This window comes from Dermochelys coriacea, chromosome 4 (genome assembly GCF_009764565.3).
Source record: "Dermochelys coriacea isolate rDerCor1 chromosome 4, rDerCor1.pri.v4, whole genome shotgun sequence".
Taxonomy (NCBI): Eukaryota; Metazoa; Chordata; order Testudines; family Dermochelyidae; genus Dermochelys; species Dermochelys coriacea.
Genome location: NC_050071.1, coordinates 20,144,653 through 20,163,102, shown reverse-complemented (window position 1 = coordinate 20,163,102; position 18,450 = coordinate 20,144,653). Strand labels below are relative to the sequence as shown.

Here is an 18,450-nt window from a genome sequence, read left to right as displayed (position 1 = left end):
GAGTACTTCAGGGGTGGACAATAATTTTTGCAGGGGGGGCCACTCCACACATTTTGGTAAATCATCACGGGCCACACATTTCTACTATATTAATGGAGGGGGTACGGGATCTGGGAGGGAGTTTGGGTGCAGGAGGGGGTTCTGACCCGGGGCAGGGGATTGGGGTGCAGGAGGGGGTGTGAGCTGCAGACTCTGGCTGAGAGGCACTTACCACAGGTGGCTCCTGGCCAACGGCGCAGCAGGGCTCAAGCAAGCTGCCTGCATGCTGTGACCCCACACTGCTCCCAGAAGTGGCTGTAGCTGGCTGCTGCTGGCACATCTCTGTATGCCCCTTGGGGAGAGGGGGGCAGTTGGTCTCCGTACACTGCCCACCCCCACAAGCACCACCCCCACAGCTCACATTGACTGATTTCTGGGGGCGTGCAGAAACATGGTAGCAGCAGCCGGCCGCTTCCGGGAGTGGCATGGGGCCATGGCAGGTAGGCAGCCTGCCTGAGCACCCCACTGCGCTGCGGGACTTTTAGCAACCTGGAGATCGTGAGGGGGCAGCCAAAGAGCCTGGTGGGCCAGACAGAAATGTTAGATGGGCCGTATTTTGCCCACCACTGGAGTACATCAATTAGAATAAAACTGGGCAAGAGAGGTGAAGATGCTCTCCTACAAAAGGATAAAACGTCAGGTTTCCGTTACTAAGCTGGAGTACTGTATTGTACATCTTGGTATTACACACGTGCATGCCTTTTATATTATACATTTGTAATTTACATGCATTTTATGTTCTGTTTAGGATTGTGCTTTACTTGCACAGAAGTTAACAGAACAACAAGAAGAAGAAAGGATCAAAAGAAGAGATTAATAGTGTGATGATGAATTTAGCATTGATTTTTAAACTCTAGAGAATTGCACTGATAGGCTTGTCTAAATGGTGCAGCAATACATGGAAAAGGGGTGTGATTTCTAAGGTGCACCAATGTTTTGTGCACCAACTGGCCCATGTAGACTCTGCTAGCACACAGTAAAAGTTCCCTACTGTCTGTTAACATAGTAGTGTTTATGTGAATATGCATGAAGGAACTTCTGATGTGTGCTAGAGGGGTCCCAGCATGCTTTAGAAATCACTCCCCCCCATAACATGCTTGTGTAGGACATCCCTTTGTAATGGACAGTGCTCTGAGCTGCAGAGAGAAAGTCCTGTCTCTATTTTCAGCACTGTTTTTCACTCTGTGAATTGACAGGGAGCGAGAGAGATGGAGGTGCTGCACAACAGCGTCCTCTGGGATATGAAGCAGTGATGTCAGAAGGTTCTCAGAAGGGTTTGATGCATTGCCTCTGAGGCCAAAAGACGTGTATCTGGGAGACGGACAGGTGTAAAAGCAGAGGAAATGGATAGGATTACAAGGGCCCCAACCAGTCCGAGGGTAACAATGGGGAAAAATATATTGACAGGTTAGAAACTTAGCCTCAGAACATCGTCCCTACATAAAAAGAAAAGGAGGACTTGCGGCACCTTAGAGACTAACAAATTTATTTGAGCATAAACTTTCGTGAGCTACAGCTCACTTCATCGGATGCAATTTGTTAGTCTCTAAGGTGCCACAAGTACTCCTTTTCTTTTTGCGAATACAGACTAACATGGCTGCTACTCTGAAACCCGTCTCTACATAGTTACACACAGTGCCAAATCTTCAAAATATGGATTCAAACTGTACCTAAGAAATGTGTGCACCCATCCATAATATCCACAGGGCAAGGGAGCATTTAACTACCCAAATTGTATGCATGCAAAGACAGTTATACAATCTGCACAGTTTTAGTTTGATTTGAAAAAAAACCTGTTTTTTATTTCAAAGAGTAAGTAAAACATTTGAATCTCTCAAGTGCCTCATCTATAACACATCTAGGGACACTGTCTTAACAATGCCATTCCTATTGTCACAAATGGCCGGGCCACCTTCTATAAGTAGATTGTATGAGTGCCTTTTGCAAAACATATCCTCACTTAACTATATATTTAAATTAGAAGATAAAATTAGGGTAATTGTTCTAAGTAAATATAAATAGGATGCATTTTGTTATGGTCAAAACCATGGCTAAATAAAACCCCAAGAGACACAATCTTTAACACATTTATGGGCACAGAGAGAGAGAGAGAGAGAAATTACCGGTTCATATTCATCGGCATGTTTCTCAAACTGGTTGAGCAGTGATGTTATTTTCTCTCTTTGTGGAACTAGCTCAGAGGTGGTACTGATATAGGCATCATCCATTAAACCAGGGGTAGCAATCTCAGTAACAGTTCTACAACTTGGTATTGGTGGCAAGTCCAGTGGTAGAGGAGACGGAGGATTACTATGAGAAGACAGGGAAACAAGAGTTTGAATGGTTTATAAATATTTGAGGCACACTTTGTTGATTACATGATTAGAGCTCTGCAAAGATACGATGTTTCACTTCACAGGTATTCATGTGTGAACTCTGATATTTCTGCAAACATTTACAAACTTGATACAGGGGTCAAATTATACCATCCCTTACTGCCAAATCAACACAAATCTTTGTCCCGATAAAATCTAGTCATTTGCACACCAAAGTCTTGAATTTTTATTAGTAGGCTTTATCATCCATTTTTGCAGACAAATTCCACCCTTTTGACTACTCTAGGCTTGCAAAATCTGAGTATTTATTTTTGCAAAATAAGTAATATTTACAATCATACCTGTCCTCAAACTCTGACTTGCTGGGAGTCTCATGAGCAGAGTAGTAGATGGTACGAATTGCTTCTTCCTGGCTACAAGGAGTTTCATCCTGAGCGTGTGCTGGAGCCATCATTTTGTCTAGAGTTTGGTACAGCACAGAATTCCAGCCAGGACTTGCTATCTGTGTTGGGGTCACCACTGCCTCTTCTTCACCACTCCCACTGCTGTCACTGTAGCTGTCTCTCCTAGAAGGGGATTTTAGTCGCTTCTTGCTCTTATCAGTCACTTCATTTTCATCTGAGCTGTCACCTTGATCTCCCTTTGACGCACCAGAAGTTTCCGTGCTAATGTCTGGAAATATTTGTTGTGGGGAATGTATGGGAGTCTGCAACAAATGTAGAAAGAACGAGGAGTACTTGTGGCACCTTAGACACTAACATTTATTTGAGCATATGCTTTCGTGGGCTAAAGCCCACTTCATCAGACGCATGAAGTGGACATCTGTTAATTAACAAATGTGATGTTTAAGAAATCAGACTTTGGCTATAATGGTCATTTATTCATTTTAGGTTTGGCAGAAAATGTGTAAAGAATGCAGAAATAATCAAACATGTTTAATCAAAGGTTAATTGTATTTACGTCAGAAGTCAGCACAGTGGACCAAACTCAGCCCCGGTATAAACTCCACGGAGTTCAGAGTGAATTCAACTTATTTTCAGTAACATAACACGTGTGTAATTTTCAAACGTGTGTATCTAGGCAATTTCAAAAGCACTAATTAAAATGGGAATTGTGGGTGCTCAGCTCTCGTAAGAAACTGAAACTGCCGGGAGGCACTGAGAGGCAGATCCTCAGCTAGAATAGACGGTCAATGACAATTTACACCAGCTGGGGATCTGTCCCCGCAAGTTTAAACATTTGGCTCCAGTACCATTTCCCAAAGAACTGTGTAATCACACTCCCATAAACATGATGTACCAATCAATGATGAGTATGGAAACTTTGACTGTTCCATTTATTCATCCCATGGGAAACCTGTATGTTCAGGTACTCACCCACCCTGAACACCATCAACCGCTTTTCGTTACTTTAATTTTCTCCTTTGTTCCTCTTGCCCTTTGTTTAGATTTGTATTGAGATGTCCACACACAGGATACAAATCTGTTTCTATTGTCATGTAAGAACAGTTTTTATCTGGTAAACAACAATAAAGTGACTTGATTTGAAGACTCCTTCCCAAAATTTTTTTTTAATTGTTCTTTATTACTGAAAGCTACTCTACTAATGTGGACTCCTCCATCATGGAGCTCCGATTTTTTTCTGCTGCAGTATATACAGTCTAGTTTCCATCAACACTAAAATATTTTAGAATGGCATTGTGCTCTTTGGACTGATTTGATAGAGCCCTTTTAGAAATCCTCTTTGGGATCATGTATTTTAACTCAGAAAACAGGGCTGAGTTTTTTCCAGCTTGATGTACAGCAGAACTAAACTATAAATAATCGGTTATTAAATGGCAGTTTCATGATTAATTCACCACACATCTCACCGAAAATGTAACCCTAGGTGATGCCAACTTAAAACTATCAATCAACATTACCAAGGAAAGTGTAGTTATAGTATTTTAAGCCATTTAGGAGCCTTTTTTTAAAAAAAATGTACTATTGTAAATGTATAAGAGCCTGGTATTTTTTCTTATTTCTATGAAATAGGCCGTGTTTCTATCTTGTGACTTAACACAGCAAACACATTTGTATGATCCTCTATTCCCCTGCCACCTCTCTTCATTTTTCATTTACACGTGCAACCAATGTATTCTGAATAAGCAAAACTTAATGATCATATGCCATAGGCCTTACCAACAGAGAAGGATCAATTTCTGGTAGTATACCAGGTGGTGGCCTGCAAAGGAGGAGAGAGACTTCTGGGGATGTTCCTCTGAGTGCTGAGATGACCTCCTATAGGTACAGTTGATTTTGTATTAGACACAGGTCCCACTTGCAAGATAGCTATTATTGACAAGTAAGGCAATAGAGAGAGCTCTAACCTGCTGGGATAGTCCTTTTAATGATGCCCCGTTCACTTTCAGGATGACGTCCCCCACTTCAATCTGCCCACTTTCAGCTGCAGGCTGCCCAGGGAAGAGCTTTTTAACCCTCACTATGCTTGAGCCCAATTGCTCCAGAGTAAGGTTGTCTTCACGACAAAAACTGAACCCCAGGCCCGAGCTGTTCTTCAGCAACTTTACCTCAAATGTGTTGTCTGGAAAATAAACAGAAATAATAGACTACTTCTCTCTTTTCCTACAGTATCCTCTCCATGAAGGCTGCTTATTCAGCAGTAACAATCAGACTGCATCCCACCAACGATCACACTAATAGTTTGGGGTAGGGGGTTACTGTGTGTAAAAGTTTTGTAAGGAATCCCTGTGTATGATCGGTTTAGACAAAACATGCCATAATTATTCGTGGTTTCTTTTCCTGCTGTTCTTCTCTTGGAAATATCCACACTGCTGTATGTTATCCCCAAAATAGCAGTACCTGGGAGAAGCTCAGAGGACATGCAGGAAGGCTGTAAGGGCATTATGCTGTAGAAATAATTGAGAAATATAGAGGAGGAGGAACATTCTGGAGGTTGGCCATAATTAAGACTACGATTTAATGACAGATATTTTTTAGTAAAAGTCATGGACAGGTCACAAGCAAGAAACAAAAAATCATGGCCCCGATGACCTGTCCATGACTTATACCATAAATACCCCTAATTAAATCTTGGGGTGGGGGCGCAGCACCAGCAGCGGGGGGGAGGGGAAGCCCTGGGGGGGCCCGCGGCACCAGCTGCTGCGGGAAAGAGGAAGCCCCAGGGGGCCTGCTGCCATGGGGGAGCCCTGGGGGGCCAGGGGCTGCTCAGGCCACTGGGGCCAGCCACTGATCCAGCTGCTCTGGGACTGCTGAGAGCTGCCAAGCTATGTTTGCTCCTGCTGCCCCCGGGACCACTGCTCAGGCAGTCCCCAGGGCCAGCCGCATCAGCCGCTGCTTGGCGCCTCCAGAGCAGTGACTGGGGCCGCTCCTGCAGCACTGGTGTGACTGGTTGGGGCCGCCCAAGTGGCTGGCTGTGGAAGCGCTCCAGCAGTGGCCGGTGTGGCTATCCCTAGGGCCACCTGAGCAAGATTCAATCAGGGCCCAGGGCCCACTGGCTGCTTCATAAGTCACGAAGGTCGCAGGAAGTCATGGAACCTGTGTTAAACACAGAGCCCTACCCATGATCTATTACAGGAAGTAATGCCCTTTGTTTCAAAGGTGACCCCTATAAATAAGTTAAAGAATGGTAAGGCAAGAAACTATTTAAAAAGCTGCTAAAATAAATGACTAAGACACCATTACAGGAAATATTCAAAAAGCATTTAACAACATGGAAGAGAATCTGTGTTGTACACAAGGCTTGGACGTGGTCACTGCCAGCCCTAATTTCCATGATTCTTTTCACTGGAGGGTCATCTGGCTGCGAGAAAATGGAAAGTTTTGGGGACACTCTAAAGCTCAGAAACTTTTTCTCCATGACCTGACCTTCAGTGACAAAGTTGTAGTCTTTGGTATTTGTCATTTTTCTCTCTGGTTTGTTCTGGGGCTCACTTTGTCCTGCCTCATTTGGAGGCGTGCACTGTGGTGTAATGGGAGCATGAACTTTAGCCACTGGAAGCTGCCCCTTCTCCAGCAACAGATGCACTACCTACACAAATACAACATATTCAAATTAGTTAGCACAAGCCACAAAAATACCACATTTTGCTGTACAGGGTCTAGTCTAATCTGATCTGGGTAACTAAATTACACAGTCATAAATTCTACGGATTCATAAAAAAATCCCCCATAAATCATTGTAAATAGCTCATTAGCTTGTTAAGAACTGCAAACGGCAACAACATCAACAATAATAGAGAAACAGAGCCACAAGATATCAACCAGACAGCATCTCAAGTAAATTCAGATCCTCCCGCCCCAATATTATGAGGTGTGAGGGATAATCAAAAAATGCCACTGACTACATTCTTCATAAATAGGTCCTGCAACAAGGGAATCTGGAGGAAAAGACAGTTTACAATATGTACTGGTGGTATTTTACTATTCCAGAGATTTAATATTTGTACATGCACTTCCATGCATGATTAGCTAAGGGCCAAATTCTGATATTTGAAGCAGCAGCCTTATGCCATGAATAGTGACATTAACTGAAATGGCACCACTATTGAAGCGAGGTGCTACTCCTCAACATGATTAAGTGTATCAGAAAGTGGTCCTAAGCAAGGAAGGGCACAGTGGAGAGCTCCTGTTGTCAGTTTTGTCTACTGTACTTTTACTCATGATAAGTTTATTTACCTAAGACAGGAGAAGATTATATTATATTACCTGGCCAGTGTTTCTCAGTGTTTCCACAGCTTGTTTATGAGTAGCACCTTCCAAACTAATCCCATTGACAGAGAGCACACGGTCACCTAGAAGCAAACAATGCATGATTTAGAAGAAGGAAGAATGTAATAAAAAATTAATTCATATAGAACACGCTTATAATCCATTTAACAGTGATCTGTTCATTTTTCAGTGAACAAGGGCAATGACTCGGGCAATTCCCCATGCACTGAGAGTAGAATAGGGCTTTTTGTATCAGAAGTGTTCTGTAACTAAATTCCAACCGCAAAATCTAGGACCATTTTAATGCTCAAAGCAATGCTTCACTGGGAAATCTGGGGAGAAATATAATAACCCCTCGTCTAACTGTGGGATTCCACTTCACTAAAAAGACTGACTTAAAAACAAAGACTGTCAGAGCTATTACAAGGATTTTCTGTACTCAATACTTAGCATGTCAAGCGAGGAGGTCACTAATTGCACAAAGCCTCTTTCTCCTCTCTCTGGGTGTAATCAGAGCAATTTGCTCCATTAAAGTGGAATGCATTAGAACGAAACACTGACTAAAAAATAGTTTGTCATTTTCTCCAGTATGGCTTCTCAGTTTCTTCAGATACTGCAATAGTCCCACACTTTGTCTTCCTTTCTTATCTCCTCATTGCACAGCACTGTCAAATTTATAAACTTAGCACTTATTAACCCTTTAAATGGTCAGAGTGTTTTACAAATTAACCCTTACACCACCCACGTGAGGGAGAGACTAAGGTGACGTGCTACAGAAAAACCTCAGAGAGGTAGGTAGTTTCCCCACTGACAATATAGACCCATAAAGAGATTACAAGTAACCAAGGCCAGGCAGTTGGTAGACCTCTGGAGTTCTTAGGTCCTAGACCATGTCGTCTCTCCAAAGCCTACATAAAGTCATCTGGATTTCATTCTACTGCTATTTAAGAAAACCTGTGGAAAGAGCAAAGTATATACCTTTCTGAAGTCTACCATCAGCCTCAGCTGCTCCCTTAGGAATAACAGCCTTCACATAAATGCCACCATGTCTTACACTGGTGTTTATGCCACCCTAAATGGAGAATAAATAGGCAAAATGCAAACCTTTAAAACCTTAAACAGAAGATCTTAGATCAAGAAAGCTAAACAATCCTTAAGAAGCTCAGGAAGCACTCAAGCCATCAGCATGTAAAAGCAGCAGCCAACTTATTGTAAATAAAATATTTTCAGATCCATGCAAATCATAACCAATTGGGGTGGATGTGTGTGTGTGGGTGGTGGGGTGGGGGTGGGAGTCAGGTCGGGTGGGGGTTAAAACTATTAGGCTCAAATGCAAACCTTTCCAGTAAAATAAGTGTCCTTCAAGCAGAACTATGAAAGCACTAGAATCTGCATATATGAGTGTGGAAAAGCTAAGTGTTGTTTGTGCACAACATGCACCAGCTGCCAAAAGAAAAGATGCATACATGCAATATCCTAGTTTTGTCCACCCTCATTAAAGTAATGTGAAACTAAAAGGTATTCTTCTCTCTCAGGTTACAGAAAGCTGTCTTGAAAGCAAAATATATTGAGCTAGGAGGTGCCATAAAGATTTGGGTTGAAGGTCTGCTTAGGTTTCAGGCACTCAATCTACTTGTTTAATGCATACAGCCATCACCACACAGTTCAATGTTATTTCAGGGATTCCCCCAAACTTTTAAAGGAGGAGGAGGAGGAGGAGCTAGCCCACAAATGATCTCCATGTGTGCCCCAAAGATCCAATTGTTTTAATGTTACTTCCGAGTAAGCTAAAGGTTGACAGTAGATTTTAGAACAGTGCAAGGATACAGGTGGAGGCAGAAAATGGTAAAGTGAGATATGGCAACCACTTGTTAGTCCTTGCACTGGTGACCATTGGCAGCATCGACAAAGTCACTGGAATAGCAGGATTGCTGCATGTCAACGGCTAAGACGTCATTATACTACTGCATAATTTCACCTTCATTCATCTGTCATAGAGAATCTGGCTCCAAATCAATAAGTGATAATTACTACAATTTCTTTAGATTTAAAGCATGTTTTCATTTACAATTCATAGGCAAAGTTTACAATATGTAACTGAGCCATAATCCAGACTATGGACCAAAGAATCTGTAGTAAAGATTCCCCCCCACCCTCAGCTCAACCTTACAGTCCTTTATCTAATTCTCCCGCCAGTTAGGAACCACTAGGTATTGCCTTCAACTGTTTAAGATATTTAAGAAGAGTGCATTACCTATAGCTAAGGCTACATTTTAGTCACAGGTATTTTTAGTAAAAGTCATGGACAGGTCACGGGCCGTAAACAAAAATTCACGGCTGTGACCTGTCCATGACTTGTACTATATACCCCTGACTAAAACTTGGGTGCTCAGGGGGGAGGGGGGAGCAGCCCAGGGGTGCCACAGGTGCTCTGGGGGGGCAGCCTGGGGGTGGCTCGGGACCCCCACTGGTGTGGGGGGGGGCAAAAGGGGCTGGTGGGACTGGAAGGCTCCCTACCAGCTCCTGGAAGTGGCAGGCATATCCCTACAGTCCCTAGGCGGAGGTGCGACCAGGGGGGCTCCCCACTCTGTCCCCGGTCCTGAGGGCCTGCTCTGCAGCTTCCACTGGCTGGGAATCATGGCCAATGGGAACTGTGGGGGAGGCTCCTGTGGGCGAAGGCAGCACGTGAAGCCATCTGGCCGTGCCTCTGCCTAGAAACCAGACATGCCGGCCACGCCCGGGGAGCCCCCCCAGAGGTAAGTGCTGCCCAAAGCCTTCGCCCCCTCCTGCACACCAACCCCCTGCCTCAACCCTGAGAGCCCTCCCACACCCAAATTCCTGCTGCTGATGGGAGGGAGGGGTGCGGTAGCCTGAGACTGCCCCAGCAGCTGCTGGTGCGGCTGACCTGGGGGCCGCTTGAGCTGCTCAGGTGGCCCTGCACTGGCTATGACTTCTGTGACCTATACTTACTGTTTGTGGGTATAGCACACCCACTATCACAATTTTTTTGACACCTACAAACATAAATGGAATGTTGGTGATATAATAATATATTTATTATTCACCATGCTTTTAAAGCGACATTGTCAAGTAGGTTAGGCCTAAAATTTGAGCCAGTTTACAAACATTATAATCTGGTGTGAAGTTTTTAAATTAAAAATAGATATATATCTCCATAACATAACATAAGAATGGCCATACTGGGTCAGACCAAAGGTCCATCTAGCCCAGTATACTGTCTTCCACAGTGGCCAGTGCCAGGTACCCCAAAGGGAATGAACAGATCAAGTGATCCATCCCCTGTCATTCCCAGCTTCTGGCAAATCTCCTTACCGACTTGCTAGAAGGATGACAAAAAAATAACAACCAGCCACTCCTTACCTAGACAAAAATGTTTTGTGCTCTTCTGCTTCTCAGCCAGCAGAGGGAGAGCATAGAACAAGTGACAAAGTCTCTTTAGAGAGACTGATGCTGCTGGTGAACACGTCAGTAAAACAAAAATAATGCTGGACCAAATCTGGCCCAACTTAACTCCATTGGCTTCAATGGTGTTATGCTAGGGATGAATTTGGCCCTTTAACGTCAACCTCCTAACAAAAGCTACTTGACTTCACCTTCAAGGCCCTTCACTGTCCATCATCTCTCATTCAGTATTGGAAGGTTGATTCCTGACTCCAATCAATCCATTATGTCAGTCTTCACCTTCCGCTCGTTAAATTCTCAAATGAGCACTTTTGTGCCTCCTTTGTGCCTGTGTATCTTCCTTACAACTCTCCTTTACCGTGATGCCTACCTGACAACAGCTCGGCTGCTGGTGCACTAAGACCACTGTCTATCATACAGATCTATACTGTCTCATTTTTTCCCACTGTACTCCCGCATCTGTCAGTATACGTCTGGTGTCTTGTGTCTTACACTTGAATTGTAAGCTGTTTGGAGTCTTTTGATACTCTGTTTGTATAGCACATAGCATAATGAGGTCCCGATCCATGACTAGGGCTGCTAGGCAGTATGGTAGTGCAAGTAACTAAAAATAAATAAATAAATAAATAATAGGGAGATGACAAGAAAAGAGATATGGAAATAATTAATATTTTCCAGCTTCAGGGAGATGGAAGTATCTGTAAGCAGGTACTGGACAGTGTCCTTTTAAAATACCTTGCTTCCCTGTAAATTAGCAATTGAACAGGTTGCTGGGAGTGGAGAAGAAGAGAAAACATCTAAAAACCTTGTCAAACAGTACCGTGACACTTATTCCCAAGCCGCTATCTTTTTTGGCTAGTTCGACCTCAAAGATATCTCCAGGTTTAAGAGGTGCTGCAGAAACCTTTTTAGAATTCATTTTGTTTGCTGTATTCACTGAGGAAGACTCCTTTACAAAAAACAAAAAAACAAAAACAGAAAAAAAAACACAAAGAAATAATGATTCCCTGTTAGAGCAGAAGTTAATTATTAGTTCCCACTGTGCGTTTACGGGTGAGACAGAGCAGAAAGGGGTTACTTGAGAGCACTGGTTAATAAAATAGGGTTCAAATTCTTTCTTACTGTAAATGTATTTATTGTGTTTGAATGTTCTTAATCCTGGGATGAACTTGGTCCATATTGGCTAAATGTTTTTATAGACCAGTACACTTGTATGCGCCAGTCTTTTAAAATGAAGGTATCATTGTACCAAGAACTCAGTGAGGCAGATCCTCTGATGGGGTAAACTGGTGTAGCTCCATTGACTTCAAAGGACATTTCCATCAACTGAGATCAGGGCCATTACCTTTAGGAATGAATGTAGAATGTCCTCCGTCAGTTTACTTTTAGACAGGCAGAGCATCAGATCTCCTCTGCTTACTGGATGAATGGTCAAACTACAAATACATTTTCCTTTTTTTTCCCCCCAGACCCTACCCAGAAGGACTCGTTTTGCTACGAGCCGACCCGTTCATCCCAGGTAGTATCACTGCTTTTCCCTAATGCAGGTAAAACTCAATTTACCCGGTCTGTAAAGAAACTGATACCTGTGAATATGGTCATTTGCTACAATCACCTTGGCCAAATGATGCCTTTGGATGAGCATGCAGATTTTCTATTGCAATCAATGAGACTCCTACATACACATCCAAGGGCAGAATTTGGATCCTTTAAGGCTCAAAGAGTCATCATGCTGGAGTTAAGCAAGAAGGTTCCCACTAGAATAAATTTTATTCAGGTAGCTAAAGCCCTAATAACCTCTTTGAAATGTTGGGAGTACTTTTTTTCCAGGTAATTTGAAAAAACCTCGAATGGGTTAGAAAGATACATTTTAAATAGTGGTCTATTTATTCAGTTCCCTTATCTGCCATACATTTGAAGCACCAAAAGGGAGTTAGTGTTAGAAAATCTGTACTTCAACATTAGTACCAAATGCGTTAGCAGTGGAAGCTGCAGATTGTCCCTCCCTCCATCTGCTCCCTTCCCCTCAAGCACTACATTAACAATCTACAGCAGACTAGTCAGCCACGTATATGAAATTGTTTGAAAGCATTCAACAGAAGTGGACTGTGCCTTTTTAGCTGCCTTTTGCTCCTGACTGCTGGAGTAAGTTGCTTCATCCATGTCAGAATCCCCTCGGTCAGAATAATCCACGGTTTCCACTACCCCAGGCCTTTTCGCTTTCGCCTGGATACCGTCCGCAGAGTTCCTTTTTTTCTCATTAGTTTTAGAAAGGGCAGACTGAGAATCACTGCAGTGCTGCAAACCCTGCTGGGCTCTGTCACCACTGTGGTTGCCAAAGAAGCCATTTGTTTGGCTCTGAGACAGGCTGGCACTTTCAGTCCTGGAATCTTGGGAACTCAGGCTTCTGTCCCGTTTGCCCACAGACAATCCAGATGAACTCCCCGAGATGGGCCTCTGATGACCTTGGGACCTGCTGTGTTCTTCTGAAGATGATTCTGCCTCATTGTCCTGCATTGATGAAGGCCTCCTTAAATAACTCTTTGTTCCATTGGCAAGATTTATAGATGACACTGAAAAACCAAAATCCAACAATTAACAAGTAACATTTACTCTGCTACAAATACAGAAATCATGATTACTCAAGTTAACACAAATGACAATCTCCAATCTTATCAATGAAGCAAGGATATACACTAGTCACACACAAAATTTACAGTGATACATTTCTTATATAATCCAGTATTGGAGCATGGACTCAAATTCAGAGATTTATAGTAACAATTTAAACCTTCAGACTATTTCTACACTATTCCACAGCGTGGACTATAGGGGGTGTGAACTGTAGAGCATACCAAAATGTTGCACTCTAACTGCCGCGTGTGGATGCTGCTGTTGTGAACTAAAAGGTAACCAGTTCATGTTAACATAGTCCTCTTTTAAACAGCACTATGTTAACATGAGCTTGTTACCTTTTAGTTCATGACAGCAGCGTCTATACGGTAAAATTAGATTGCAACATTCTGGCAAGCTCTGCAATTCACACCCCCAGTAGTCCACACTGCGGTGCAGTATAGATAAGCCCTTAGAAAAGCTAAATCAGGCATTTGGTTCTTCAGAAGGTCATTAAAAGTCCATCATGAGAGGTCTTAGGGTGCGCGGGTGGAAATCAATCTCTCCTATAATGAAGGGTAAAGGAAAGAACAAAATTTGTAATATAAATTTAAGGATGTTTTAAAATACCGTTGGAAAGTTTGTCCTTGGGCTGAGAGATAACAAGTGTCACATCTTCAGGAGCATTCTCCAGAATTTCTAATGCTGCATGATGGCTGACACCCTCTAAGCTCACGCTGTTCACTGATATTAGACGGTCTCCTGCACAAAAGGATTTGTTCAGATACAAACAATCCAGAATTTACATTTCCAGACTTTAATGAGGTAGCAAGGTTATATCTCTGTGCAAAGCTCTATGCTCATTTTCATTCTCAGTAGCTGACGCTGAACGTCAAAATATTTGACCAATAAAATTCAAGGAACCCTGTCAAATTGAAGCCTAAACAAGTTTTTAAAATGAGTTTAAAATAACTTCAGCTCCTAAACACCTGTCTTTGTCTCCATGACAATTTTGGTGGGATTACAACTACATTGTTCTCTAATTTATAAACATTTCTACATTCCTTATTGCTGTGTGAAACAAACAAATAAAAAGGGAAACTGAGTATTGTGAAACAGTGAAACTGACTATCCATAGTGCTGTCAAATGCACAAAGTAAATACAGTGAAAAAGTTGAGATTAGGTAAACACAATTTTGGGAGTGACTTGTGACAACATTAAGTTAAATTTTTTCAGATAGAAGTGTGGTTTTGCATCGTTTAAAACTGAAATAAATAGTGAAGTCAAACATCATAATTTCTTTACATGAATTATAATAATTTTCATACTTAGGACTTCTACAGAACATTTAATTTCATAGTGCGTAACGATAATCAATCATTAATACTTCTGAAGTAATTATCAATACGTATGGTCCATCGAGAAATAGAGACAGAGACATTTAAGTGGAGACCTCCCACAGCCAGAGATGGAGTCAGTATTAGAGACGGGATTAGAATGAAGGAGTTTCTGGCTCCCAGTCCTTTGTCTGGAGCACATCTTTCTCTAATCATACAACTTACCTGGTTTTAAGGACCCATCCAAGTCAGCTGGCCCTCCAGGAATTACTGAATGAATAAAAATTCCCAGATCAAGTTTTCCAGTCTTCTCCCCACCAATGATCTGAAATCCTATTTAAAAACAAACACACACACACACACACACACACACACACACACACAGAGATGTCGACCATTCATTCATTCTTTACAAGTTTATATTTTGCCATTTGATATAAAAGATTTACTACTCTAGCAGCTTTTAAGATCATACATATGTAAAAGTAACCTGCAAAAGGAAAACAGAGCTGTCTTCTCCATTTTTTTTTTCATTTCTATGTTGCGTGAAGAAGGCTTAAAAGGTTTATTTCAATAATATTTTCTTTTCTGCTTGATTTTTACCTAAGAAATTCAGACATTGCCTAACTTGCTTTCCTGAAAGTCTCTAGGGATGACTGGAAAACCTGGAGGACTGTACATCAGAGATATGAAGGAAGTCTAAATTAATTCATTGAGCAGGTTTGAGATATTTTTTATCTATTTAAAATGTTTGGGCCTGCTTATTTTGTTAATATTCATTTAACTCAAATATCTGAACAAGACTTAGAGTAAATCTCTCGATTAAAGATTTAACACTCTGGCCTGCTAGTTAAGGCTGACAACCCACATCTGAAACCTGCAACCTGTCCCTCCAGGTAAACCTGGGAAGATCACACTTGATTTTCTTCTTCTTTATTTTCAAGTCCCTCCCCAGCTGCCTCACACACACACACACTTCTCCCACATCTTAAGGTTATCTTTAAGAGATTTATTGTAATCTACGAGTTTAAGGCTCAAATATAAATAACGTTTCTCCTTGGTATTTCCCTATTTGGAATTACACAGTGGTGATACACTGAATCTACAGAGCAACGGTCAAAAGGCCATTTCAAAGGACATCACAAAGGTGGGCCAGATATAAAATTACTCTCATTTTTCATATGGTGACAATTTGCCCAGGATCACAAGGCAATCAGTAGCAGAGCAGGGACTATAATCCAGTTCTTTTGTGTCTCATTCCTCTGCTTTAAATCATGAATTAATGTTCCCTCTCTGATGAAATTGTGTGTTATATAGCAGAGGAAAGCAGTAAAAGTAGTTCATAATGGCTTTGTCATGTTTTTTTTAAATTTCACAGCTGTCCATGTTACCTAGACACAGACACAAACCTGACAGCCCCATCTTAGAGCAATTTAAATTTGAATAATTTGAAATGGCATTGAGATTTCTTTCAGCAGGTTACTGGCTTAAAAAACTAATGATGAAATTTTAGTGATACAGAGCATTATCTGCATTTGACAGACAAGGAAACTCAGACAGACTTGGCAAGAATCATTCATCAGAGCCAGGAATAGACTCTGTGTCCCCAAATTCCAAGTCTAGAGATCTTTCCACTGACCTATGCTGCCTTCCCCCAACCACGTTTCCTCAGTGTGTGCGTGCTGCCTTCCCCCAACCATGTTTCCTCAGTGTGTGTGCATGTGCGTGTGTGTGTGTGTTGTGTTATATATTATATAAAAAATAGAAACAGTCTTTTTCACTTTTGTCCTCCATTCAGTTACCGGATCACAAGGCTTTAGCAACTTACCTAAGCCATGTTTTTCATCTTTTTTCAGATTCACCAAGGTGATCTCCCTTTCTGGTAAGGACACTACAAACAAGGCAGAGCATTGAGTGTCTATTGAAAAGTCATCATGTGATAAAAAACATATTGACTGGACATCTGCAAAGTGATGTGCCTTTTATGTTCATTTTTATATCACTCTGTTTACAGGACTTGTCTTGCAACTCCAAAGGGCACTATCAAGTTTGACAGGTCTAACATGGACCTGCCTCAGCAGAGGTTGGACTTGATGACTTCTTGAGGTCCCTTTCAGCCCTACAGTTCTATGATTCTATTGCCTGCTCCTCTGCCCACTTTACAGATGAATTAAAATACCATTCAATTCTCTCTTTTTTAAACCAAACAAAAGGACTCTTTTTCCTTCCTCTGTGTAAAAAGCAGTCTTTAGGATATACTGTTTGGGGCCACAATCTTGCAAACTCTCTGATTTTGCAACATATTGGTCCCATTCAGCAAAGCACTAAAGCATGTGCTTGAGTGTTTCACTGAATAGGGAAAGACTTAAGCACATGCATAAAGTTAAGCCTAGGTTAAGTGCTTTGCAGAATCAGAGGTATTGAATTCAATGCGGGACAGGTTTGCAGGAAGAGGCTCTAAGTTTCTTAACTCCAGCACATCTGCAGATTTCTTTCTTTGCATTTGCTGTAGTTTGATAAGTTAAGTTGCTTTAATCTTACAAGCTTTGAATGCCCTCAGATTTTATCCATGTCATTCTTAAAGGTACCCTGTCACCTTGAAATAGGCCCCAACATTTAGATTCTGAAATATACTGTTTTTTGGGGGAAAAACCCTGTTCCAATACAAAATGCTATTTTCCAGCTTTTTTTTTTTTTAAACGAGTTCCTGTACTTGTGCACAGGGTCACCTAGAGAAGTGCTCCCTTGCCTGCTTACGCAGCAGGACAGGAGAAGAACTGCTATAGCACAGTATCCCTCAACGAGACAAAGAGCAGCTGCAGGCCACTACAAGCCTCCTTGGCAGAGAGTAACATGAGCCATTTCCCCTGGTCCTATCCCACTCCATGATTCACCATGAGACACAGATCAGGAGTGGGGGGAGCTCTGCCACTGGGACATCTCCCAGGGAGACAACTCTACCTCCTTCTTGAAACAGGAAACCCAAGCCCCCTCCCACAATAGGAGTGAGGAAAGAGGAACCGCCCCCAGATGAGAGTGGAAGGAGCAGAGGAGCAAGCACCTGCCAGAAGTGATGCTTCTCCAACACAGGAAGGATGTAGAAAGAACAGCCAGTGCTCTCAGCTTAAGTGGCTGCTGAGGGGTGGTTGGCGCGCACTACACATCATGTTGGTGTTATGTTTAGTGCCGGCGGCTAAATATTTGGTGAATGCTGTGTGTGTGGTGATGTGCAATATGTTGTGTTGCGTCGTGGCTGTATTTTTGGGAGGGGGGAGACTGGTCAGGGATTGGCTGGAGAAGAAATCACACTAGTGTCTGGGGGTGTTTTTTGGAAGGTGGATGGTAAGGGATTGGCCGGATGGGATAGGGTAAGGTCAAAAACACACAGTAGTATGGTGCAAATCAAACAAAACCAAGAAACAACTACGTTACATTATACAACTGAAATGCATTTACTCATATTGGCATCACTAGTTCAGAGGCTGGGATTGGGACAGATGTTATCACCACAATCTGTCCCTACAGATTGCATAGGGGCTTTTAGAGCACAGTATCAGCTCTGCAAGGCCCAGGGGTGTAGAAATTTTGGTGGTGCCCAGAACCCGCCCACCCAAACTCCGCCCTCCACCTGCCTACAGCTCTTGGAGGGAGTTTGGGTGGGGGGAGAAGGTCTGGGGTGCAGGCCCTGGGCTAGGGCAGGGGATTGGGGTGCAGGCTCTGGGAGGGAGTTTGGGTGCAAAAGGGGTGAGAGGTTGGGCTCTGGGAGGAAGTTTGGGTGGGGGAGGGGGGTCGGGTGCAGGCTCTGGGATGGAGTTTGGATGCTGGCTGCAGGCTCCAGGCTGGGGCAGGGAGTGGGGGTGCAGGAGGGAGTGAGGGGTGCAGGTTCTGGGAGGGAGTTTGGGTGCAGGCTCCAGGCTGGGGCAGGTGTGCATGAGGGGATAAGGGGTGCAGGCTCTGGAAGGGAGTTTGTA

At 42.7% G+C, this 18,450-nt stretch overlaps 1 protein-coding gene across 12 annotated transcripts in view; it reads right to left on the bottom strand.

Annotated features, from left to right (window-relative positions):
- PTPN13 (protein tyrosine phosphatase non-receptor type 13) overlaps nucleotides 1-18,450 on the bottom strand; it is a 185,202-nt gene that overhangs the window by 24,681 nt on the left and 142,071 nt on the right. For 4 of the 12 annotated variants that reach the window (XM_038399848.2, XM_038399847.2, XM_038399851.2 and 1 more), the window contains 12 exons: nucleotides 16,308-16,370; nucleotides 14,705-14,812; nucleotides 13,772-13,903; nucleotides 12,641-13,101; nucleotides 11,334-11,477; nucleotides 8,084-8,177; nucleotides 7,103-7,188; nucleotides 6,263-6,425; nucleotides 4,744-4,958; nucleotides 4,556-4,654; nucleotides 2,717-3,081; nucleotides 2,163-2,349 (listed from right to left, as the gene is read on the bottom strand). In XM_038399848.2, the coding sequence (XP_038255776.1) occupies nucleotides 2,163-2,349; nucleotides 2,717-3,081; nucleotides 4,556-4,654; nucleotides 4,744-4,958; nucleotides 6,263-6,425; nucleotides 7,103-7,188; nucleotides 8,084-8,177; nucleotides 11,334-11,477; nucleotides 12,641-13,101; nucleotides 13,772-13,903; nucleotides 14,705-14,812; nucleotides 16,308-16,370 (2,117 nt within the window). The remainder of the gene's footprint in view (nucleotides 1-2,162; nucleotides 2,350-2,716; nucleotides 3,082-4,555; nucleotides 4,655-4,743; nucleotides 4,959-6,262; nucleotides 6,426-7,102; nucleotides 7,189-8,083; nucleotides 8,178-11,333; nucleotides 11,478-12,640; nucleotides 13,102-13,771; nucleotides 13,904-14,704; nucleotides 14,813-16,307; nucleotides 16,371-18,450) is intronic. The other 8 variants (XM_043513221.1, XM_038399850.2, XM_043513220.1 and 5 more) reach the window with 4 other exon arrangements.